This window comes from Balaenoptera acutorostrata, chromosome 2 (genome assembly GCF_949987535.1).
Source record: "Balaenoptera acutorostrata chromosome 2, mBalAcu1.1, whole genome shotgun sequence".
Classification (NCBI taxonomy): domain Eukaryota; kingdom Metazoa; phylum Chordata; class Mammalia; order Artiodactyla; family Balaenopteridae; genus Balaenoptera; species Balaenoptera acutorostrata.
This window is the reverse complement of record NC_080065.1, coordinates 123,779,038-123,804,814: the sequence shown is the minus strand read 5'-3', so window position 1 is coordinate 123,804,814 and position 25,777 is coordinate 123,779,038. Positions and strand designations below refer to the sequence as shown.

The 25,777-nt window shown below is 39.5% G+C and overlaps 1 protein-coding gene and 1 non-coding gene across 2 annotated transcripts; both read left to right on the top strand.

Moving 5' to 3' along the window:
* Positions 1 to 1,564: 1,564 nt before the first annotated feature.
* Positions 1,565 to 25,623, top strand: CDC23 (cell division cycle 23). Its single transcript, XM_007172217.2, has 16 exons — positions 1,565 to 1,742; positions 1,828 to 1,900; positions 4,721 to 4,858; positions 5,813 to 5,855; positions 6,738 to 6,843; positions 6,942 to 7,074; positions 8,962 to 9,139; positions 9,225 to 9,322; positions 9,464 to 9,545; positions 21,343 to 21,496; positions 21,617 to 21,736; positions 22,057 to 22,132; positions 22,464 to 22,525; positions 23,226 to 23,304; positions 23,382 to 23,501; positions 24,296 to 25,623. Exons 1-16 carry the CDS (start codon positions 1,582 to 1,584, stop codon positions 24,464 to 24,466), a joined length of 1,794 nt encoding a protein of 597 aa, XP_007172279.1. The 5' UTR covers positions 1,565 to 1,581; the 3' UTR covers positions 24,467 to 25,623.
* LOC114236472 (small nucleolar RNA ACA64) lies at positions 5,108 to 5,229 on the top strand. The gene has a single exon (XR_003622421.1). It is a non-coding gene; the product is annotated as a small nucleolar RNA ACA64 (small nucleolar RNA).
* Positions 25,624 to 25,777: the final 154 nt, after the last annotated feature.

Sequence of the window (25,777 nt, the reverse complement as noted above, 5' to 3'; positions counted from 1 at the left end):
CAACTACTGAAGCCCATGCACCTAGAGCCTGTGCTCTGCAACAAGAGAAGCCACCACAATGAGAAGCCCGCGCACTGCAACGAAGAGTAGCCCCGGCTCGACACAATTAGAGAAAATCCTGCGTGCAGCAACAAAGACCCAATATAGCCAAAAATAAATAAATAAATAAATTTATTTATTTAAAAAAAATTGTGTGACAATTATATCCAATTTATCTTTTCATTCATTGGGACAAAAGACTGGCTACACTAAAAATGTATTGTTTGTAAATAAGTGCTTGCCAAAAGCATATTGAAATCATCTCTATTTTCTTGTTATTTAAAAACAAAACATTATAAAATTATAGACAATTATAAAAATAAACAATAACATTTTAAAGGGCAAATATAAGAATTCTAAACAAGTCATAAAAGCAGTATCTATCTATCTATAATGCCATAAACAGTTACATTTCATTCTATGTGTCAGTATTTATTCAGTTTATATTCAGTATATATATACAAATATATGTACATAGATACACATGAGTAGATGTATGATATACTGTAATTTTTGTATTTGCTAACAAATCATTTTTTCTTCAATTATAAATTTAAAACAAATACAAAGTGTGCAACACTTATGAAACAAGAAAAAAGTAGAATTTTGCCTTCATGCACTGTATAGTATGTTGGGATAAAGTTGACTTTAGAATACAATCTTTAATAATACATGTTAATCTAAACAACATGATTTACTTAAAATCACTTCTATATAACACCCAAAGAATGGGTTCAAAACATTCCCAAGGGAGTTGGTAAAACCATATATTACTATGAAAGGGTTAAAAACAAAACAAGGTTGAAAATGTTCATGTAGTGTTTAAGAACTCTGGGTTTTGGAGTCAGAGCTGGGTTATAATCTAAACACTCTCCTTGGAAGAGTGATGCAAACTCTCTGAGCTTTCGTTTTCTTCATCTGTAAAACTGGGATGATACAATATCATAGAGCTGTTTTAATGGTTAAACCAGATTATGTATGTAAAAGTACAGAACCTGTCACAAGGTAAGCCCTCAATAAATGTTAGTTACCCTCCCCCCTCCCCCGGGGTAAGAAAAAGGTGGGTAAAGAGGAAGAATTCTCCACCTGTGGCCATACAACTTACTTCTTTAAGAAAAAATCTAGAGGATACCAGACATCCTTGCTAGACACATACACCACTATGTCATCCAGCGGCACAGAATCTGCCCACGAACTACACTCTTATCTTTCGTCCAATCACATCATTCTGCACTCTCTTGTCCCTATTCCCAACCCTAGCTTCCCAAGCCACCTTCCCAATCACTCATTCCTCTCTGCCCCGCCCAGAAGTCGTGGCTATCCCCCCTCTTTCTTGTTCTAACTTTCGCGCCCCACTAGTTCTTCGCCAATCGGAGAAGTAATTGCCTCTTCCCTCCCCGCCTCTTACTGACATTTCGAGAAGGAAGATTTCTGATTGGTTTTTCTGGAGCAAGAGCGTGCCAATAACAGACAGACTTTTTTGGAGCGGAGGGGCAGCCAGTATTTTCGCTGGTGATTGGCTGGGGTGGCCAAGACAGGAAAATGGCTGCCAGCTCCTCTGTAGTCCCGGTGGCAGTGTCGGCTGCTGTGGTCTCCGCCCTGTCATCGAGCGGCGATTTCTCAAATTTGCGGGAAATTAAAAAGCAGCTGCTACTTATCGCGGGCCTTACCCGGGAGCGGGGCCTACTGCACAGTAGCAAATGGTAAGATGTCGGAGTCCGAGGGGACCGGGCTTGGATCCTCGGCCTTGGGGGTCTTGAGCTGATTCAGTTTGTGTGGGTGTTCCAGGTCTGCGGAGTTGGCCTTCTCCCTCCCGGCGTTGCCTCTGTCCGAGCTGCAGCCTCCGCCGCCTATTACAGAGGTAAGCACGTCTTCACAGTGAGTGCTCTCCATCATCAGAAGAGATACTGAGTGCCCTGTCACCGGAAGGGAGCATACTGCTTAGCAGGGATATTTGTAGAGGAAATTCAAGCATTCAAAGAGCTGGGTGTTTTAAGCGATTTTATGTGTATGTTTTTGCTAAGCTTTGAAAGACTTAGTGGTGCTCTTACTTAAGCTGGAGAGATTAGTAAACAATCCTTGCTTAAGATTTCAGCCTTTTAGGTTTTCTAGCTCAACCTAGACAGTATTCATAACGAGGAGAAGCGTCAAAGGTTTTTATTCGGTTGGCCAAAAAGTTCCTTCGGTTTTTAAATAAAAATACAAATCACACATTTTGCATTTTCACCAAGAACTTTATTGAACAACGTATTCACTGTTCCACTACCTTCTCACATTTTTCAGGCAACTTCATAATTCCATTTTACCAAAACTTTTTATCTTTTTGAGCAAAGAACTGTTCCAGGTGCCTTTTACAGTCTTCCAGGGAATTGGAATTTTTTCCATTAAGAGAATTTTGTAAAGACCTAAATAAATGGAAATCCAAAGGTGCAATGTCTGGTGAATACAGCAGTTGAATCAGAACTTCCCAGCCAAGCTGTAACAGTTTTTGCCTGGTCATCAAAGAAACATGCAGTCGTGCATTATCCTGATGGGAGATTATGCGTATTCTGTTGACTAATTCTGGAGGCTTTTCGTCAAGTGCTGCTTTCAGTTGGTCTAATAGGGAGCAGTACTCGTTGGAATTAATTGTTTGGTTTTCCGGAAGGAGCTCATAATAGAGGACGCCTTTCCAATCGCACCATATACACAACATCACCTTCTTTGGATGAAAACCGGCCTTTGGTGTGGTTGATGGTGGTTCATTTCGCTTGCTTCACGATCTCTTCCGTTCCACATTATTGTACAGTATCTATCCGCTTTTCATCGCCCGTCACAATTGTTTTAAAAACGGAACGTTTTCATTGCGTTTAAGAGAGAAAACACATGCGGAAAAACGGTCGAGAAGGTTTTTTTTCCGCTTAACTTACGTGTAACCCAAACATCAAAGCAATTCACATAACCAAGCTGGTGCAAATGATTTTCAACTCTTGATTTGGATATTTTGAGTATGTCAGCTATCTCCTGCATGGTATAACGTTGCTTGTTCTCTATTAATGTCTCAATTTGATCACTATCAACTTCAACTGGTCTACCCAACCATGCAGCCTCATCCAGTGAGAAACCTCCTGCACGAAACTTCGCAAACCACTTTTGACACGTTCGATCAGTCACAGCACTGTCTCCATACACTGCACAAATCTTTTTTTGCGTTTCAGTTGCGTTTTTACCTTTTTTGAAATAATAAAGCATAATATGCGGAAAATGTTGCTTTTTTCCTTCCATCTTCAATATTAAAATGGCTACACAAAAGTTCACCAGTTTTGATAAGTTTTTTTAAAAATTAACCTTGATATGACAGCTGTCACAATACACTCTAACAAAATTGTTTCAAATGAAGTTAAAGACGACTAAGCACTACTAGAGCCATCTAATGGAAAAAACCAAATGAACTTTTTGGCCAACCCAATACAACAGCACAAAACTGATTTTGGATCCAGACAGCTCTGGGTTCAAATCTCAGCCATACTAGTGACTTTTGGCAACTTAATTAACCTCCTGAGCCACAGTTTCCCCATCTGTGGATAATAGTATTTACTTTGTGGGGATATTGAGAGAATTAAATGAGATAGGAATACATTTTATGTATGATCTATAGTATGTATGTTTACATAGTCTGTGTCATCTGAAAGATCTTTATCATAATCCATTTTATTTTTCCTGAAGATGCCATTTCTTGATTACCACCCCCACCAATCACACACACACACACACACACACACACACACACGCGCACTTAAAAACAATGAATGTTCCTTAATCCAAAAGATACAATGCAGGTGAGAGAGGCAGGAGAAGAAATAAGTAAATGGTGAGTGTACGTGAAAAGGGCCACCAGAATCCTAAGCTGAATGGCCATATTTAGGACATGTTCATCCAATGAAGAAAATATTGAACATAATTTTGGTTCCAGTTTTGTGCTGGTAATATTTGGACATGAAGGATGAGGAGAATGAAATTACTAAAGTTTTAATCAACTTATCCTTAGAATTTGGGGGGATTGTATGTTTTTACCTCAAATGTGCATCGTTTCATTTTTTTTTTTTTACATAAAGAATTATAGCTGTGTTTTTTTGGTTTTTACAATACTAACATGTCAAAACTTTCTTGAAGTACAAAAAGTATAAATAATTCCACAGCATGTTGCATTTATGTGGAAATTTAAAAGTCTGCCGAAGGAAAGGAATGTCAGATATTAATGCTAGACATTTTTCATGACTTTTTCACTTTTTCCTCATATCAAATCCGTATTACTGGCTCCATTTTACAGATGAAGAAGTGAATACTCAGAGAAGCTAAGTAAGTTCCCTACTAATGTCTTGAAACCAGGAAATCAAGGAGTCAGAATTTAAATCCAAGTCCCTAACACTAAAGCGTATGCAATTTCCCACAACATTTGCAGAAACAATAAAAGTTTCTGAGTGCATTGGTTTAGTTTTCTTAATTTTAATATTTTTCCCCAAGCTTTTATTTTGAAAAAATGTTCTGTGACCTTACTTCATAAACTAATAAATAAGTATTAGGTTTTTGGGAGGAGGAAAATAATTATTTTTTCTTACATCTTGAAATTAATGAATATTCTTGGATTTGAACTTTTGTTATCCTGTTCCTAACCACTTACATAAACTTGTCTCTTTTTTAGGAGGATGCCCAGGATATGGATGCTTACACCCTGGCCAAGGCCTACTTTGACGTTAAAGAGTATGATCGGGCAGCACATTTCCTGCATGGCTGCAATAGCAAGAAAGCCTATTTCCTGTACATGTATTCTAGATATCTGGTGAGGGCCATTTTAAGATGTCATTCTGCTGCAGCATCCATATTTAGAATCCCAGTAGCAAAAGTTTAATCTTCAAATAGTTTAGCAAAAGTCTACTTGGTGAATGTACTTTATAAATACTTAGCAATAATAAAGAAGACATCATAAGTAAAGTAAAAAAATAATGGTATGAAAGAAAATATAAAAATATTGGTAATATTCATTATTGACAAAGGTATGGGGCAGTAGACCCTCTGTTTCAGGAGTAAAAGTAGTTTGGCGTTGGTTTGGTTGGCGTGCCTGTGGGTGAGATTTGGCGCCCAGAACCACTGGGGCCTCAGCCCACCACCCACTCCTTGGTATGGGGAGATGAAACCCAGGCCCCGACATGTGTGGGCCGCTGCTCCGGGCAGATTATGTCAATTTGAAATACTATGCCCAAACAATTCTTCTTTAAGAAACTTAACTTGTCCAATAGAAATACTTCAATATGTGCACAAGGATAGATATATGTACAGGGCTGTTCATTGAAGGGTTTTTTGTAATAGCCAAAAAAATTAAAAACCTAAATAGCCATTAGTCGAGAAATTCATTGTTAATTTTTGCCTGAAGTATTCTTTATTATAATGTTGCAAAATGATGATTTTCTACTCCAGCACTCTCTTGAGTAGTAAATTCTACTCTAAGCAAGAGCCTGTCTTCCCCTTCTCCACTTATTTATGTATTTAGCTAGTATCAGTATGGACTCAAGAATGCCTGTATTTTTAATTGTTTATAATTCATTATTTCACTTTATCATTTTGGTACTCAGATGATTCCAGATTTGGCCAGTGGGAGCCCCCGAATAGTTGTTTAAAATTAGTGACCAATAGTAGATGTCATTTTGGTTGGACTTGTACCCTTTAGGTCGAATCAGGCTGCTACAGGTTTCAGAATAAGCGGAAAAAAGAACTATTTATTGATTTTCTCTTACAGTCTGGAGAAAAGAAGAAGGATGATGAAACAGTTGATAGCCTAGGTATGAATTTCTTTCTCTTACCTTTTGGACTAAAGCAGAGGTTGCAAACTCTGTAATGCCAGTAGGAGCCAGGCAGGTAATATAAACGTGGGAAGTGGACTGAGGAGGAGTCTGCAAATTGGAGAGCACAACTGGCTGGTTGTCAGCCAGCTTCCTCTGAGGGTTGCCCGGTGGGAATGTGGGCCTGGTGTTGTCAGGGGCTTTCTTCCGCTGGCCCTTCCCTGTTCCCTGCAACCTGAACCTGGAAATTTAGATTTTTAGTTGAGGCTTCTGATTTTTTTTTTTTTTTTTTTTTATAAATTTATTTATTTAATTAATTAATTTATTTATTTTTGGCTGTGCTGGGTCTTCGGTTCGTGCGAGGGCTTTCTCCAGTTGCGGCAAGTGGGGGCCACTCTTCATCGCGGTGCGGGGACCGCTCTTCATCGCGGTGCGCGGGCCTCTCACCATCGCGGCCCCTCCCGTTGCGGGGCACAGGCTCCAGACGCGCAGGCTCAGCAGCTGTGGCTCACGGGCCCAGCCGCTCCGCGGCATGTGGGATCTTCCCAGACCAGGGCTCGAACCCGTGTCTCCTGCATTAGCAGGCAGACTCTCAACCACTGCGCCACCAGGGAAGCCCCGAGGCTTCTGATTTTTAAACATTGATAATTAATTCAGATTTTTAAAAACCTGTGTGGGCCTAACAAAATATGACTGCAGACCAGTTATCAGTTGCAGTTTCTATAATAAAGTAAATGGACTGTGTAAGATGTCATTGGCCGCTTGTGAGTGTTTGCTGGAAGTTCCAGGTGTAACTTTGGTTGATGCCAAAGGGAATATCTAGGTCTATGAAATGAAAAACAGCAGTCTACCCTTAGATAAGAAACTCTGTTTCTTTCCTAGGCCCCCTGGAGAAAGGTCAAGTGAAAAATGAGGCTCTTAGAGAATTGAGAGTGGAGCTCAGCAAAAAACACCAGGCTCGGGAACTTGATGGATTTGGCCTTTATCTGTAAGTGAGTGTTATAGTAATTTGGAACTTATGTGAGATATTCTTCTGAGTAGAGGGGAGATGTTATTAACTTCTGTGATCGTTCCCTTCTTTCCTAGGTATGGTGTGGTGCTTCGAAAGCTGGACTTGGTGAAAGAGGCCATTGATGTGTTTGTGGAGGCTACTCATGTTTTGCCTTTGCATTGGGGAGCCTGGCTAGAACTCTGTAACTTGATTACAGACAAGGAGATGGTAAATTGAGATGAGCTATGTGAAAAATCTTCTGCTTCAAGTCTTATGTAATTCTTTAATAATGGGGTAGGGGGAGAAAGTTTTGCTAAACCTTTCATTATAGCTACCTCTTTGCTCCTTCTCTAGTCTCTTTCACTGTTGGGATTTAGGTCTTTATTTGAAAGACTAATGTCTAGATCTTGTTTGGTAGTTGCTGTTGCATTTGCATTCAGTTGACTTAGAATATGTTTTCATATTCAAGTTTTACTGTAACTTGTTTTATAGACTAAATGTTATTATAGTTTCTCTCCTAATTCCAAAGATGCTATAGGAACAATTTCTCTGATATCAAGAATTGAATTAAAAACATTTTTAATGTTTCTTCTGAGCTGTCATAGGTCTCTGTTGAGATTTAGAGATTTGTTAATTAAGGAAATAATGTATATGAAATTGCTTTATAAACTGCATTGTTTTATTAGTCATTGTTAGAGAACATTGTCTACAAAGTTTATTTTGCTGTTCTTCAATAGTTAATAGAAGCAACAACACATTTCCTTTTGTTGGCTCTAGAGGACCAAGGGCTGGTTGATTTTCCCCAATAGTGATACATGCTACTACATTTGTGTCTGAAATCTTAATCTTGGTTTACTTGTATTTACCTATCTCTAACTGCCTACTAGACTTTCATTGAAAGTTTGTTTTATCTCTGAACTCAGAATATGCAAAACCAAATTTCTCATCTTGCCTACCAAATTCTCTTTCTTCCTCCCAACTTGATGGACTCTCAGTTGTATCTCTGTTTCTCAGGACGCACCCAGTCTTTTTTTTTTTTTTTTTTTTTAATTTATTTATTTATTTATTTTTGGCTGTGTTGGGTCTTTGTTTCTGTGCGAGGGCTTTCTCTAGTTGCGGAGAGCGGGGGCCACTCTTCATTGCGGTGCGTGGGCCTCTCACTGTCGCGGCCTCTCTTGTTGTGGAGCACAGGCTCCAGACGTGCAGGCTCAGTAGTTGTGGCTCACGGGCCCAGTTGCTCCACGGCATGTGGGACCTTCCCAGACCAGGGCTCGAACCTCTGTCCCCTGCATTGGCAGGCAGATTCTCAACCACTGCGCCACCAGGGAAGCCCCACGCACCCAGTCTTGATGCCTCAGAGTCATATTTTGTCTCTTCCCTTTCTCTTATTTCCCTTTATCTAGTCAGTCGCGAGACATTGCCATGGTTACCTTCTTGTCTGCATCTCTTTCTCTTGGTTTCCTTTGCTGTCTTGGTTATCATCTCAAATTTGGATTACTTAAAAGTAATAAATACTTTCTATCTAGCTTTCCCATTTTTATACTCCCAATTCCAAGCCATCTGACATACTGTTTCCAAACTTATTTGTAAAGCACCCATGTCATCATGTCATTCTCCTGTCAAAAATTGCAGTGGTTTCCTGTTGCGTCCCATTTCCTGTTGCAGCATAGGACCCACCCTATCAGTTCAGTCTTATTTTTCCACTACTTCCCAACACATAGCCTCCCCTCAAACTGAGCTAGTTGCCTCATTCTATGTGGAGTGCCTCCACACTCATCATGATTGTTTTTCCTCTATTTTTGTTGTCCTTACCTAGAATGTTGTCTTTTTTCTCTTCCTCTCCCTTTTTCTATTCAGTTTCTACCCATCCTCCAAGGCTCGCCTCAAATCCTATCGTTTCTTTGAAGCTGTCCCCAGCTAGACCATTCCTCCCTATTCCTCCCTATTGTGCTTGTAAGTCCTATTCACTTAATTGAACTGCCCTGTGTTCATTATTAGGTACTCTAATAAAATTTTGGTGATAAATTCTTTTAGACAATAAAGATAGTTCCTTGATGTTCATTTGGGAGAGAGGTCAAAGTATATTAAGTGTGTTCCTCTCTCTCCTGCTGCCAGCTGAAGTTCCTGTCTTTGCCAGACACCTGGATGAAAGAGTTTTTTCTGGCTCATATATACACAGAGTTGCAGTTGATAGAGGAGGCCCTGCAAAAGTATCAGAATCTCATTGATGTGGGCTTCTCTAAGAGCTCATATATTGTTTCCCAAATTGCAGTTGCCTATCACAATATCAGAGGTGAGTGAATAAGGACAACGAAATACCATCAAACCCTGAAGGTAGTGCTGTGTTGTTTTCTGAACTCTCTGTCTTCTTTCTGCAGATATCGACAAAGCCCTCTCTATTTTTAATGAGCTAAGGAAACAAGACCCTTACAGGATTGAAAATATGGACACATTCTCCAACCTTCTTTATGTCAGGGTGAGCTCCTTCCTTTGCTTGGACTTAAGCTCTTTTGTGCTTTTATCTCCTGGGTTGGATTGTCACCTAGTAACATTAGCTACGAGAAAAATTATGTAGGGGTTCCTTTTTCATGCTTAGATCGTCTTTCTTTTCTTTCAGAGCATGAAATCTGAGTTGAGTTATCTGGCTCACAACCTCTGTGAGATTGATAAATATCGTGTAGAAACATGCTGTGTAATTGGTAAGAGTCACCACTTTTTTCCTTTTTTTATCTTTATTGTAAGTAATCCAAATGTAAAAATAACAATAATATAAAAGTGTCAAAAGAAAAAAAGGGAATTCCCTGGCGGTCCAGTGGTTAGAACTCCGCGCATCCACTGCAGGGGGCACGGGTTCGATGCCTGGTCGGGGAACTGGGATCCTGCATTCCTGCATGCCTCACAGCACAGCCAAAAAAAATAAGTGTCAAAGGTAACAAAATTATATACAATATAATGTGAAGGATCACTGTAATCCCACCCCCAAGATTGGTGGATATGACTCCAGAATATTTTTCTGTGTGAGTACTATAAATGGTGTATGTGTGTGTGAGTACTAAAAATGGTGTATGTGTATGTGTATGGTTTGCTTGCAAAAACTGTATCATTATACACCTGCTTTGTAATGTCCTTTCTTTTAACCTAACAATATATCTTTTCCATCTTTTCATGCTAGTACATGTAGAGTTGTATTATTTTTGATGGCTATTTAGTATTTTATTATATAGATGTGCCATTATTTTTATTTAATCATTTTCTATTGTATAAGTTGTGGCTAGTGTTTGTTAACATAAAAATTGCTTCAGGAAACATCTTTGTCTGTATATATTTATTTTTGCATGTTTACGCAACTGTTTCTGTATAATTAGTTCCTTGCAGTGAAAGCCTGGATCAAAAATGTGTGTATTTTTTATATATATATGTGTTTTTTAAAAAATATATATATTTATTTATTTTATCTATTTTATTTTTGGCTGCGTTGGGTCTTTGTTGCTGCACGCGGGCTTTCTCTAGTTGTGGTGAGCGGGGGCTACTCTTTGTTGTGGTGCACAGGCTTCTCATTGTGGTAGCTTCTCTTGTTGCAGAGCACGGGCTGTAGGCACGTGGGCTTCAATAGTTGTGGCACACGGGCTCTAGAGCGCAGGCTCAGTAGTTGTGGCGCACAGGCTTAGTTGCTCTGCGGATGTGGGATCTTCCTGGACCAGGGCTCGAACCCATGTCCCCTGTGTTGGCAGGCGGATTCTTAACCACTGCGCCACTAGGGAAGTCCCTGTATTTTTAAATTATTATTTTATTTATTTATTTTTAGACTGTGTCGGGTCTTAGCTGCGACACACAGGGTCTTTGTTGAGGCATGCAGGATCTTCTGTTGCGGCGTGGGCTCTTTGTTGTGGCACGCGGGCTTCTCTCTAGTTGTGGTGCGTGGGCTCCAGAGTGTGTGGGCTCCAGAGTGCATGGGCTCTGTAGTTGTGGCGCGCGGGCTCCAGAGCGCGTGGACTCTAGTTTGCGGTACACAGGCTCAGTAGCTGTGGCGCGTGGCTTAGTTGCCCCATGTCATGTGGGATCTTAGTTCCCTGACCAGGGATCGAACCCGCGTCCCCTGCATTGGAAGGCAGATTCTTTACCACTGGACCACAGGGAGGTCCCAAAGCGTGTGTATTTTAAACTTACTAATATTACTAAAATGTTTGTAAGCATTTCCAATCCTATGAAAAGAGATGAGAGTGTATCTTTTTCTGTATCAGGGTGTCTCACTCTTGGCTCTGTTGACATTTTTGGCTGATAATTTCTTTTGTGGGGGTCTGTCCTGTGCATTGCACGGTGTTAGAAGTATACCCAGCTCTACCCACTAGATGTCCGTAACCTCCTTCCCCCAGTTGTGCAGATAAAGCCAAATAACCTCTTGGGGTCAGAATCATCCTTGGTTGAGAACCATGGCCCTATGTACTTGGCCACACTACTGTGGCCTGATAATCAGTTGACATAAATAGATGAATGGCCACTCTTGGATAAAAGTAAGCTTGGTTAGTTGTGATTGAAAGCCTAAGTTTCCTGGAGATGAAAGGCCCTGTTCCTGGGTCTTTGGTGACACTGCATTGAGAACATACATTTATATGTTAGGATGTTGTTAATAAACTGATAGAATTTCAATTCAGTCGTTCAATAAATATTTCCAGCCCTTTAGGAAGTTGTAGTCTAGTATGGGAAATAAATATTAAAAAAAGAAAAATCCTATGGGAACATAGGTAAGAGGAACAAATGATCTTTTCAATATCAGAGCATTGTGAATGAAGTATAAAGTCCGTTAAAGTGAGGATGGAACTCCAGTTTATTCAGAAAACATCTTTTGAACATCTTCTGAGTGCCAGATACGGTGGTTTGTGTTGCAGTATCTACCCCATTACCTACTGAGGAAGACCAGTGAGAAACAACTATAATATAGTGGGTTGAGGGTTATGATTGAAGTAAACATAGGATGCTAAGAGAGTACATAGGAAAGGTAGCTAATCCAGTCTGATTAGGGAAGGCTTCTTGAGAAGGTGATACCTGAAGGATGGGCAGGAGTGAAAGAGTTCACTAAAGGAGGAGATGGATTGACTTGGGAAGGGTATTGCAGTGCAGAGGCATTGAAGTGTGAAACAGACAGTGATCCTGAAATAGTTTAGTGTCCTGGTAAGCATGGTGTAGGAGGAGGGACTGTATGAATGGGGCCAGATCTTGAAGAGCCTTTTGTGCCTTACCAGAAGTTTGGATTTTATTCTTAAGGCAGGAGAAGTCTTCTGAAGGATTTTAAACCAGAGAATGATAAATGTTTTTAGATTTTCATTGTCACATGATAACTGGAGACAGTGTGCTGGGAGGATTAGAAAAAGAGCAAGACCAACAAGGAGGCTTTTGCAATAATCCAGTCTAGAGATGATGAGAGCCCAAGCTGAGGTATCGGCAGGAGGAATGAAGAGAGGCGATTAGATTTAGAAGATATTTAGGAAGTAGAACATACAGGAATTGGTGAATGGGTAACCAGATTGATAACACTGTCCTTCACCTGAAGAAAGGAAACAGAGGTAGGGGAGATAATGAACTGTTCTTTTTTTAGCCTACTAACTTAAAGCCAGTTAAAATCAAAGGATACGTACATATGAAGAGTAATGCTTTAGGAGTTTCTGGTTTTTTATTTTATGTATTTATTTATTTTTTGGCCATGCCTCGTGGCTTGCGGGATCTTAGTTCCCGGAACAGGGTTTGAACCCGGGCCCTCGGCAGTGAGAGTGTGGAGTCCTAACCACTGGACTGCCAGGGAATTCCCATCTGTTTTTTTAAATAATCGTTTGATTGGTAAACTTCTTTTTTTTTTTTTTTTTTTGATAAATCAGTCTTTTGTTTAATTGATATATAATTGACATATTAGTTTCAGGTGTACAACATAGTGATTCAATGTCTGTATACCTTACAAACTTAACCACAGCAATAAGTATAGTTACATTTGTCACCATGCAAAGTTAATGCAATATTACTGACTATATTCCCCATGGCATACATTGGATCCCTGTGACCTGTTCACTTTATAACTGGAAGTTTTATACCTCCTGATCTCCCCCATCCATTTTGCCCACCCTCCAACCCCACCCTCCCTTCTGGCAACCACCAGTCTGTTCTCTGTATCTATCAGTCTGGTTTTTTTTTTTTTTTTTTTTTTTTTTTTTTTTTTTTTAAAGGATTTTCTTTTATTTATTTATTTATTTGTTTATTATTTTTGTCTGTATTGGGTCTTCGGTTCGTGCGAGGGCTTTCTCCAGTTGCGGCAAGCGGGGGCCACTCTTCATCGCGGTGCGGGGACCGCTCTTCATCGCGGTGCGCGGGCCTTTCTCTATCGCGGCCCCTCCCGTTGCGGGGCACAGGCTCCAGACGCGCAGGCTCAGCAATTGTGGCTCACGGGCCCAGCTGCTCCGCGGCATGTGGGATCTTCCCAGACCAGGGCTCGAACCCGTGTCCCCTGCATTAGCAGGCAGACTCTCAACCACTGCGCCACCAGGGAAGCCCTCAGTCTGGTTTTTTGTTTGTTTTGTTTTTTAGATTCCACATCTAAGTGAAATCACATGCTATTGATATTTGTCTTTGTCTGACTTATTTCACTTACTGTGATACCCTCAACAAGGTCCATCCTTGTTGTCGCAGATGGCAAGATTTCATTCATTTATGGCTGAGTAATATTCCATTGTGTGTGTGTGTGTGTATGTATATACACACCACATCTTAATCCATTCATCATCTATGGACATTTAGGCTGCTTCCATATTCCATATCTTGGCTATTATAAATGTTGCAGTGAACGTAGGAGTGCATATATCTTTATTTATATATTTATTTTTGGGGGGGAGTTTTTTTTTTGTTTTTAACTTTTGGGTTTATTTATTTATTTATTTATTTATGGCTGTGTTGGGTCTTCGTTTCTGTGCGAGGGCTTTCTCTAGTAGCGGCAAGTGGGGGCCACTCTTCATCGCGGTGCGCGGGCCTCTCACTATCGCGGCCTCTCCTGTTGCGGAGCACAGGCTCCAAACACGCAGGCTCAGTAATTGTGGCTCATGGGCCTAGTTGCTCCGCGGCATGTGGGATCCTCCCAGACCAGGGCTCGAACCCGTGTCCCCCACATTGGCAGGCAGACTCTCAACCACTGCGCCACCAGGGAAGCCCCGCATATATCTTTTTGAATTAGTGTTTTTTTTTTCTCTGGATAAACACCCAGAAGTTGAATTGCTCAATTGTATGGTGGTTCTATTTTTAATTTTTGAAGAACATCCATACTGTTTTCCATAGTGGCTGCACCAATTTACATTTCCATTAACAGTGCACAAGGGTTCCCTTTTCTCCACATCGGTAAACTTCTTAATGAACTGTTTTTTCTTCAGTGTATCTGTAATGCTTAGCAAAGTTCCTGACATACGGTCAATAAATGTTTGTTGAATTCAGCCCACCTATCTTAAAAATCAAGAAAAAAGGAACATTAGATATGACAAAAAATATATTTCAGTTTTCACAAAGGAGAAAGGGTGGAGAGAGAAGAGAAGAAACTGAGGACCTGAAAGAGAATGAAACAACTTAAGAATAGAGTGATGGCAAGAATCTCCTACTTGTTTAGTCCTTGCTTCTGCAGTTACGTCTTGATGTGAATTGAATGCTTCCTTCTGCATCTTTTCTGGAGTCCCAGTCTCTGAGAGGCAGCTTTACACACACACACACAAATACATATATGTATGTGTATTTATATAGGTATATATTACAGTATAGCATGGTTAAGATTTGGACTCTGGAACAAAACTGCACAAGTTTAAATCTTGGTTTTGCTACTAACTAGCTGTGTGACATTGGATTTAACTTCTATGTGCTATAGTTTCCTCATCCATAAAGGGATAATAACAGTAGAACCTTCTCCCATGTATTCGTTGTGAGGAGTAAGTAAATTAACATATACAAAGCACTTATAACAATGTAAGTTGCCCAGCACATTGTAATCATTCAGTACATTTTAGCTGTTCCAACTGGTCAGAAAATCTCATCTACTTAATCTTTGTCCAGAACTTGCCTGTTCTGACTTCTTTAACATCTCCTTTGTCATCCTGACTCCTTTAGCAGCTAAAGCTTATACCCTTGCTACCACTACTTCACTTCTCCTATTCTATTACAGAAGTTAACCTTTGGACAATCTGTCTAGAGTTTGTTTATTCCTCTGTCTGTGGGTCCGAGTCAGTGGCAGAAGCAAAGGTATCCTTTTATAGGACATAAAGCCCTCCATCTTGCTTTTTTCCCAGGTGAATGTGAACTTGAATGATCTTAAGTGATACAGACAATTGTTATAAATAATTTCTCCTGAATCAAACTGAGAGCTGAATCTAGACAAATTAAAAGCAAAGACAAACACATATATAGAAATCTTATTACTTATTTTTTACCAAAGTGGAATCGTATAATTTCTCTGCAATTTGCTTTTTCCGTTTGACAGTATATCATTATCTCTGTAAATTAGTATATATACATTTAAATCCACCTTTTTATCTAGTTTATGCACATGCAATTTATACATAAAGGAGATTTTTTTAAAGTGCAGGGTTTTTTTCCCCTCACTGCACCTTTCCTCCTTTAAAATACTTGTGTTAGCATGTCCCATACCACATGAAAAGTACACATACACATATGCAGGGTTTAATGGGCTGTTTGCTTACAAAAATAGGATCATATTACACACATTTCTCTGTATTTTACTTTTCTCACTCAACAATCTCATGAAAAATCCCTCAAAGTCTTGGTATATCTCGAATTGTTTTTTCTTCTTTTTTAATTTTTTATTTATTTTTTATTTTTTTTAAATGAATTTATTCATTTATTTAATTTTTGGCTGCATTGGGTCTTCGCTGCTGCGTGCAGGTTTTCTCTAGTTGTGGTGAGCGGGGGCTACTCTGTTGCGGTGCGCGGGCTTCTCGTTGCGGAGCACGGGCTCTAGGCGCGCGGGCTCAGTAGTTGTGGCTCACGGGCTTAGTTGCTCCACGACATGTGGGATCTTCCCGGACCAGGGCTTGAACCCGTGTCCCCTGCATTGGCAGGCGGATTCTTAACCACTGTGCCACCAGGGAAGCCCTCTTCTTTTTTAAAAAATTGAGGTATAGTTGATTTACAATATTAGTTTCAGGTGTGCAACATAGTGATTCAAGTTTTTTATAGATTATACTCTGTTTAAAGTTCTGTAGAATATTGGCTATATTCCCTGTGCTGTACAATATTTCCTTGTAGCTTATTTATTTTACATGTAGTAGTTTGTACCTCTTAATCCCCTACGCCTATCTTGCCCTCCCCACTTCCCTCTCCCCATAGGTAACCACTGGTTTGTTCTCTTTATCTGTAAGTCTGTTTCTGTTTTGTTATAGTCATTCGTTTGTTTTATTTTTTAGATTCCATGTATAAGTGATAATAGATAGTTTGTCTTTCTCAAACTGACATTTCACTAAGCATAATACCTTCCAGATCCATCCATGTTGTTGCAAATGGCAAAATTTCATTCTTTTTAATGGCTGAGTAGTAGTCCATTATGTATGTATACCACATCTTCTTTATCCATTCCTCTGTTGATGGACACTTAGGTTGCTTCCATATCTTGGCTATTGTAAATAATACTGCTGTGAACATTGGGGTGCATGTATCTTTTCAAATTTGTGTTTTTGTTTTCTATGGATATATACCCAGAAGTGGAATTGCTAGATCATATCGTAGTTCTATTTTCAGTTTTTTGAGGACTCTCCATACTGTTCTCCCTAGTGGCTGCACCAATTAACATTCCTACCAACAGTGTACAAATGTTCCCTTCCCTCCACATCTTCACTAACATTTGTTATTTGTGGTCTCTTTGATGATAGCCATTCTGACAGTTGTGAGGTGATATCTCATTGTGGTTTTGATTTGCTTTTCTTTTTTTAAAAAAAAATTATTTATTTATTTTTGGCTGCGTAGGGTCCTTGTTGCTGCACGTGGGCTTTCTTTTAGTTGCAGTGAGTGGGGGCTACTCTTCGTTGTGGTGTGCGGGCTTCTCATTGCGGTGGCTTCTCTTGTGGAGCACGGGCTCTAGGCATGCGGGCTTCAGTAGTTGTGGCGCATGGGCTCAGTAGTTGTGGCTCATGGGCTCTAGAGCACAGGGTCAGTAGTTGTGGCACATGGGCTTAGTTGCTCCACGGCATGTGGGATCTTCCTGGACCAGGGCTCGAACCCGTGTCCCCTGCATCGGCAGGCGGATTCTTAACCCCTGCGCCACCAGGGAAGCCCCATGATTTGCTTTTCTGATGGTTAATGATATTGAGCACCTTTTCATGTGCCTATTGGCCATCTGTACATCTTTGGAAAAATGTCTATCAGGTCTTCTGACCATTTCTTGACTGGGTTGTTTGGTTTTTTGATATTAAGTTGTATGAACTGTTTATGTATTTTGGATATCATTTGCAAATATTTTTTCCCATTCAATAAGTTGTCTTTTTGTTTTGTTTTGTTTTAATTAATTTATTTATTTTTGGCTGCATTGGGTTTTTGTTGCTGTGCACAGGCTTTCTCTAGTTGTGACAAGCAGGGGCTACTCTTTGTTGCGGTTCACAGGCTTCTCATTGTGGTGGCTTCTCCTGTTGCGGAGTACGGGCTCTAGGCACGCAGGCTTCAGTAGTTGTGGCTGTGGGCTCTAGAGCGCAGGCTCAGTAGTTGTGGTGCATGGGTTTAGTTGCTCCACGGCATGTAGGATCAAACCCATGTCCCCTGCATTGGCAGGCGGATTCTTAACCACTGTGCCACCAGGGAAGTGCCTGTCTTTTCGTTTTGTTGATGGTTTTGTTTGCTATGCAAAAGCTTTTAAGTCTAATTAGGTCCCATTTGTTTATTTTTGCTTTTGTTTCCTTTGCCTTAGGTGATGGATCCAAAAAAATATTGCTATGATTCCTGTCAAAGAGTGTTTTGCCTCTGTTTTCTTCGAGGAGTTTTAATGGTTTCTGGTCTTACATTTAGATCTTTAATCCATTTTGAGTTTATTTTTTTATATGGTATGAGAAAATGTTCTAATTTCATTCTTTTACATGTAGCTGTCCAGTTTTCCCAGCATCACTTATTGGAGACTGTCTTTTCCCCGTTGTATATTCTTGCCTCCTTGGTCATGATTAATTGACCATAAGTGCCTGAGTGAGTTTCTGGACCAGTACCATACTGTTTTGATCACTGTAGCTTAGTAGTATAGTCTGAAGTCAGGGAATGTGATGCTTCCAGTTTTGTTCTTCTTTCTCAAGATTGTTTTGGCTGTTCATGGTCTTTTGTGTTTCCATACAAGTTTTGGGATTATTTGTTTTAGTTCTGTGAAAAATGCCATTGGTATTTTTTTTATATTTATTTATTTATTTGGCTGCTCTGGGTCTTAGTTGCAGCACATGGAATATTCATTGCTGCGTGTGGCATCTTTGTTGTGGCATGCGGGATCTTTAGTTGTGGCATGTGGGATCTTTAGTTGCGGCATGCAGGATCTCGTTCCCTGACCAGGAATTAAATCCAGGCCCCCTGCATTGGGAGCACAGAGTCTTCACCACTGGACCACCAGGGAAGTCCCACCGTTGGTATTTTGTTAGGGATTGCATTGAATCTGTAGATTGTCTTGGATAGTATGGTCATTTTAACAATATTAATTGTTCAAATCCATAAACAAGGTATATCTTTCTGTTTGTGTCTTCAGTTTCTTTCATCAGTGTATTATAGTTTTCTGAGTACAAGTCTTTGAACTCCTTAATTAGATTTACTCCTAGGTATTTTATTTTTTTGGATGTGATTGTAAATGGGATTGTTTCATTAATTTCTCTTTCTGATAGTTTGTCATTAGTGTATAGAAATGCAACAGATTTCTGTATTAATTTTGTATTGTGCAACTTTACTGAATTCATTGGTGAGCTCTAGTAATTTTTTGGTGACATCTTTAGGATTTTCTGTGTATAGAATCATGTCATCTGTAAACAGTGGCAGTTTTACTTCTTCCTTTCTAATTTGGATTCCTTTTATTTCTTTTTCTTATCTGATTGCTGTGGCTAAGACTTCCAGTACTACATTGAAAAAAGTGGCAAAAGTGGGCATCCTTGATTTTTTTCCTGATCTTAGAGGAAAAGTTTTTAGCTTTTCACCATTGAGTATGATGTTAGCTGTGGGCTTATCATATATGGCCTTTATTATGTTGATGTTCCCTCTATACCTACTTTGTGGAGAGTTTTTATCATAAATGCATGTTGAATTTTGTCAAAAGCTTTTTCTGTATCGAGATGATCATGTAATTTTTATTCTTCATTTTGTTAGTGTGGTGTATCACATTGATTGATTTGCAGATATTGAACCATCCTTGCATCCCTGGGATAAATCCCACTTGATCATGATGTATGATCCTTTTAATGTATTGTTGGATTCAGTTTGCTAATACTTTATTGAGGATTTTTTCATCTATGTTCATTAGTGATATTGGCCTGTAATTTTCTTTTTTTGTGGTGTCTTTTGTTTTGGTATCAGGGTGATGCTGGCTTTGTAGAATGAGTTTGGAAACATTTCTTCCTCTGCAATTTTTTGGAATAATTTGGAAAAGACATGTGTTAGCTCTTTTCTAAATGTTTGGTAAAATACACCTGTGAAGCCATCTGGTTCTGGACTTTTTTTGTTGGGAGTTGTTTTATTACTGATTCAATTTAATTACTGGTAATTGGTCTGTTCATATTTTCTACTTATTCCTGATTTAATCTTGGGAGATTATACATTTCTAGGAATATGTCCATTTCTTCTAGGTTGTCCATTTTATTGGTATATATTAAAAATAGCTTTATTGAGGGATAATTTACATACCATAAAATTTACCTATTTTAAGTTTACAGTTCACTGAGTTTTTGCTAATTTATACAGTTGTGTAACCATAATCATAATCCAGTTTAGAACACTCCATCATCCCAAAAAGTTCCCTTGGGTCTATTTGCAGTCAGTCCTACTCCCAATCCCCAGCAGATCTGCCTTCTATCTGTATAGTTTTGCCTTTTCTAGGAATTTCATGTAAGTGGAATCTTGGAATATTTAGTCTTGTTGTCTGGCTTTTTTCACTGAACTCTTTTTCGAGGTTTGTCCATGTTGCAGCATATGTCAGTAGTTCTTCTCTTTTTACTGCTGAGAAGTATTTCGTTGTCTGGATATATACTACATTTCGTTTATCCATTTACTAGTTAGTATAAGAAAGATGGCCTTTATTCCCTTTCTTCAAATAAAATTTTTTATAGAATCTTAAAATCTTTCATATATTCTTTTTTTTTTAGATTTTCCTTAATTGGATAAAGAATGCTTTTATTTTTTAATAATCTTTTTTTTAATATATATAAATTATTTATTTATTTATTTATTTTTGGCTCCATTGGGTCTTCGTTGCTGCGCATGGGCTTTCTTTAGTTGCGGCGAGCGGGGGCCACTCTTCGTTGCGGTGCGCAGGCTTCTCATTGCGGTGGCTTCTCTTTTTGTACAACACGAGCTCTAGGTGCGCGGGCTTCAGTAGTTGTGGCGCACGGGCCTAGTTGCTCCGTGGCATGTGGGATCTTCCCGGACCAGGGCTCGAACCCATGTCCCCTGCGTGGCAGGCGGACTCCCAACCACTGTGCCACCAGGGAAGCCCCCTTTTATTTTTTTTAATTTTATTTTTTTTAACATCTTTATTGGAGTATAATTGCTTTACAATGGTGTGTTAGTTTCTGCTTTATAACAAAGTGAATCAGTTATACGTATACATATGTTCCCATATCTCTTCCCTCTTGCATCTCCCTCCCTCCCACCCTCCCTATCCCACCCCTCTAGGTGGTCACAAAGCACCGAGCTGATCTCCCTGTGCTATGCGGTTGCTTCCCACTAGCTATCTATTTTACGTTTGGTAGTGTATATATGTCCATGCCACTCTCTCACTTTGTCACAGCTTACCCTTCCCCCTCCCCATATCCTCAAGTCCATTCTCTAGTAGGTCTGTGTCTTTAGTCCCGTCTTTTCTTTTTAAGACCAATGATAATAGAACTTCGTTGATTCTTGTGGAAGAGGGGAGTTCAGAGTGCTACCTTTTTAATCCTTTAGGTACCTCCTTAGAAACCTAGGAAGGTAGTTGGAAAACCACCAATCTAAAGCATACTCTAGGAATTTCCTACCCTTTATTAAGGAAATATGTGTATAAATGCTATATCGAGAGGAAATAAAATGAAGAAAACCTTTGTGGTGTTAGGAAACTTTTTTTTTTTTAAAAAACAAAATTTGTGATAGATAAAAAATATTTTCCAAGGGAATGATGATATTGCCCATATGTAGAATTTGGCTTTTCTGCAAGGACTTTGGGGGAATGGGTTATGGTTCATGCCTACTCTGTGGAATGCTGCCTATTTTAGTGACTTATTTTTGCCTTTCTAGTTATTTATATATTCTGTTTGTTTGTTTTTCAATTAGGCAATTATTATAGTTTGCGTTCTCAGCATGAGAAAGCAGCCTTGTATTTCCAGAGAGCACTGAAATTGAATCCTCGGTATCTTGGTGCCTGGACGCTGATGGGACATGAGTACATGGAAATGAAGAACACATCTGCCGCTATTCAGGCTTATAGGTGAACATTTAGTTGGAGGGGGAGATGGAGCAGATTGTTGTGATTTTAGGAGTCTCTACTGAGCCTGCAAGTCGCTAACTTTGATTCTGCTCTCTTACTAGTCTCTCTTCCATTTCTTAGGCATGCTATTGAGGTCAATAAGCGGGACTACAGAGCCTGGTATGGCCTTGGGCAGACCTATGAAATCCTTAAGATGCCATTTTATTGCCTTTATTATTATAGACGAGCCCACCAGCTTCGGTAAGTCGGGCCACTTGATGATGTGTTTGTTGTGGGAAGGGCTGACACTTTTCTTTCTCTTTTGATAGCTATTGAAGAATCACAGTGAATGGTTTTGACTCTTAGAGACCTAAGTTTAAACATGCCATATGTTGTTTGGTCATTTTTATGTAGTGTATTCTACTAATGTGTTAATAGTATAATTGTGAACACAAAATAATATAATTACATGAAGTATTGGATTAAAGCCCATTCCCTTCATACCTTTGAAATAGTGGTGGTGGTTCCTCAAGGGAGGACTTCAGTTTTTGCTTGGATTTCCTATTTCTCTTCCCTCTCAGGCCCAATGATTCTCGTATGCTGGTCGCTTTAGGAGAATGTTATGAGAAACTCAATCAACTAGTGGAAGCCAAAAAGGTATCTGAAATTGGGTCCTGGAGAATTTGTGTGGAAATCTGCTGTTTGGATGAGGGGTTGAGCTATCTGTGCTTAATTTTCCTTCATGTGGATCTATCTACATAGGGAAGTCTGAATATTTATAGGCACATAGGGTGTATAAAGCAAAGTGGGGCTGACATCATTAGTGGGAATGTTAGTATGTAGCCTGGACCTATCAAATCTAGTAAAAATGCTTTGTATTCTCCAAGTCTGAAATTCTGGGAGGCTTGCAGGACATGAGTCTCTATGTGATTAGTCATGGCCCATGGGTCAGTGGTTGAAGTGACCAGTTTATTTATTTTTTTGACAGTGCTATTGGAGAGCTTATGCTGTGGGAGATGTGGAAAAGATGGCTCTGGTGAAACTGGCAAAGTGAGTGAAAGAGTGACACGCTAGTGATATTTCTGTTGGCTTCTCTGGTGAGGTGGGTCCTGCACATTCTAGAGCTTCCCATCCATCATCTACATGAATGAGGGGATGTAGCACAGTGTATGATTACTGATCTGGAAATTTAGCCATCTTGACTCAAGAGAATGCTACTTCTCTTTGAAGAGGAATTGTTTTCCTATTTGGAAAATTCAAGAATGAATTGAAAGAAATGAGATTTTTATGTCAGAGCAGTCTAGGAAAACTACTTTAGGTACTAATCTCCTCCTGATAAGGCCCAGGAAAATAAGGAATAACTCAGAAATGATAAGGAAAGAGGTTCTTAAATGCAATTTCATTCCTGCCAGTTCTTTTCTGGATTCTTACAAAAAATCTGAATTGCCTGGTATCTTTTTTAATCTCACTCAGGGTATTACCAGGGAATTTTTGCAATGGTATGTTATCCAGCTTAAGTGTTTACTAACTTTCCCTCCATCACCAGTAGCAGAGTAATGATTCTAAGCTTTGATGAAGTAACCACCACCTCTGGGCACTAATACTATTCTGGGTCCCACTGTGTCATTTATGTCAAAATTTGTACTTGTCTATGTATTATCATTTTTTTATCTTAATTGTGTGCTTTTACTTTTTATCACTAGCTTGCTTTGAGATATGATTTATACTTAAAGACCAATTTCTTTTGTAGGCTTCATGAACAGTTGACTGAGTCAGAACAGGCAGCCCAATGTTACATCAAATATATCCAGGATATCTATTCGTGTGGGGTATGTGTCATGAGCATGAGAATTGGGTTGCTGATCTTATTCTTGTCACCTCAGTCATTCTTGATTTCCTTATCTAGGAAATAGTGGAACACTTGGAGGAGAGCACTGCTTTCCGCTATCTGGCCCAGTATTATTTTAAGTGCAAGCTGTGGGATGAAGCTTCAGCTTGTGCCCAGAAGTGCTGTGCATTCAATGATGTGAGTATCAGTTCTTTAGTAAAAGGTTTGGATTTTAGGTTCGAGCACATGACTTTACTATGATCTGGGGGTGGAAAGTGGAAGGTGGTTAAGAAGGTGAGTGGTTTGCATCCAATCTGTAGATTGCTTTGGGTAGTATAGTCATTTTCACAATATTGATTCTTCCAATCCAAGAACATGGTCTATTTCTCCATCTGTTTAAGTCATCTTTGATTTCTTTCATCAGTGTTTAATAGTTTTCTGAGTGCAAGTCTTTCGCCTCCTTAGGCAGGTTTATTCCTAGGTATCTTATTCTTTTTGTTGCGATGGCAAATGGGATTGTTTCCTTAATTTCTCTGATTTTTCATTGTTGGTGTATTGGAATGCCAGAGATTTCTGTGCATTAATTTTGTATCCTGCAACCTTACCAAATTAATTGATTAGTTCTAGTAGTTTTCTGGAGGCATCTTTAGGATTTTCTATGTATAGTATCATGTCATCTGCAAACAGTGACAGTTTTACTTCTTCTCTTCCAATTTGTATTCCTTTTATTTCTTTTTCTTTGATTGCCGTGGCTCAAGAGGGAGGGGATATGGGGACATATGTATGCATATGGCTGACTCACTTTGGTATACAATAGAAACTAACACAGTATTGTGAAGCAATTATACTCCAATAAAGATTTAAAAAAGAAAAGAAAACACGGTGAGTGGAAAGGCTACCTTGTTCTGTGGAACTTTGTATGTCAGTATTTTAGAAACTTTTTGAGAAAAGCCTTGGACATATTTTGACACATTTGCCTGACTTTGTTTCAGACCCGGGAAGAAGGTAAGGCCTTGCTCCGGCAAATCCTACAGCTTCGGAACCAAGGCGAGACTCCCTCCACCGAGATTCCTGCTCCCTTTTTCCTCCCTGCTTCACTGTCTGCTAACAACACTCCCACACGTAGAGTTTCTCCACTCAACCTGTCTTCAGTCACACCATAGTTGGCCACTTTCAAGCCAGCACATTGCCAGACCCATATTAAGCCTTACCTCCATGTAAAGAACAGCCACGTCTATTCTTCCAAGGACCTTAGTTGTTTTTGTTTGTACACATGGAAACAGGTCCTTGGGGACAGTTTATAGAATCACCTGCAGAGTAGACTGACAGAAGAATCCTGGCAGGAACAGATACTGTCTTTGCCAGTTTGAAGCACTTCTATCTCCCTTTTGTTCAGAGTGGCTATAGATCTTGGCCTTTTTCCCAGACCTTTTTGCCCCCCAAAAACATCCCTTTAACAGCACTTTAGCACAGGCAAGGCTACAGGGACAAAGTTTAAATGCTGCTGGGAGTGGGAGATTTCTTTAGAGAGGCAAGGAAGAAAGAAGGGAGAAAAGCTTGCCACTCTTACCCTCTGCTGATAGTAGGGCACTGGATACCCTAGGAAGGTCAGGGCACTGGATAGACATGACTCATCATTCTTTGATTTGCTGAGCATGACTATACTGATATCAGAGATCAGGCTTAAATGGGGTGAAGGTATACTTTTGTTCTCACTGGGGAGACGTTCTGCCAAAACATGGTTTTGAGGCGTCTCTTAGAAGCTTTCAAATTGGAAGTAACTTACTAGAGTTGAACAAAAGAAGGGGCAAAAGGACTCTCACTGAGTGTGGAACTGCTGATGGCCCCTACTAAGGGGAAAAGATGTCTATAGAGTTAGCTATACCCCTACTAAAGCAGAGCAAGGAGGCAGGGTTACAGAGAGTTTCATGGACATTTGGGTGTGATAACTTCTGTGACTGTACAGATAAGAATAAACTCTTAGAGTCGGTCTGTTTTAATAAATATTTTGCCATAATTGTCTCTCCCCCCCACATCCCCCCCCATCTCCAAAAGAATGTTTTTTTTCTAGCCTTCTTCTATTAGACAAGGTAAAAGTAATCATTCTTGCTATGCTCTTGGGAGTTTCAGGCCTGTGCTTGTGTATTCAGTAGGAGGCAATATGCTATGACTATAATGCCTGCTGTAATGAATTTGTACAGTAGATGCTATGGGTTATTCTGAGCTCAGGGCCCAGCCTTCCTTTATTTTTGTTCCAAAGAAAGTTTGTTACCCATTCATCTCCTAATGTATGACACTTCATTTTATTTTATTTTTTTATGAATAACTTTTTTATTAACCTTTTAATCATTTAGTTAATTAAACTGTTTTTTGTTTTTTTTTAACATCTTTATTGGTGACACTTCATTTTATATTAAGGAAGGTTTAAAATATCTAATGTCCCTTGAATTAATTTCTTACCAAGCTTTCTTGGG

What these genes read in the sequence shown, in the direction of transcription:
- CDC23 (XM_007172217.2), top strand. Translation starts at nt 1,582, where the DNA reads ATGGCTGCCAGCTCCTCTGTAGTCCCGGTGGCAGTGTCGGCTGCTGTG. An exon ending in CTACTGCACAGTAGCAAATG is followed by an intron (nt 1,743 to 1,827) that starts GTAAGATGTCGG and finishes TGGGTGTTCCAG; the next exon opens with GTCTGCGGAGTTGGCCTTCT. An exon ending in TGCCTATCACAATATCAGAG is followed by an intron (nt 9,140 to 9,224) that starts GTGAGTGAATAA and finishes TTCTTTCTGCAG; the next exon opens with ATATCGACAAAGCCCTCTCT.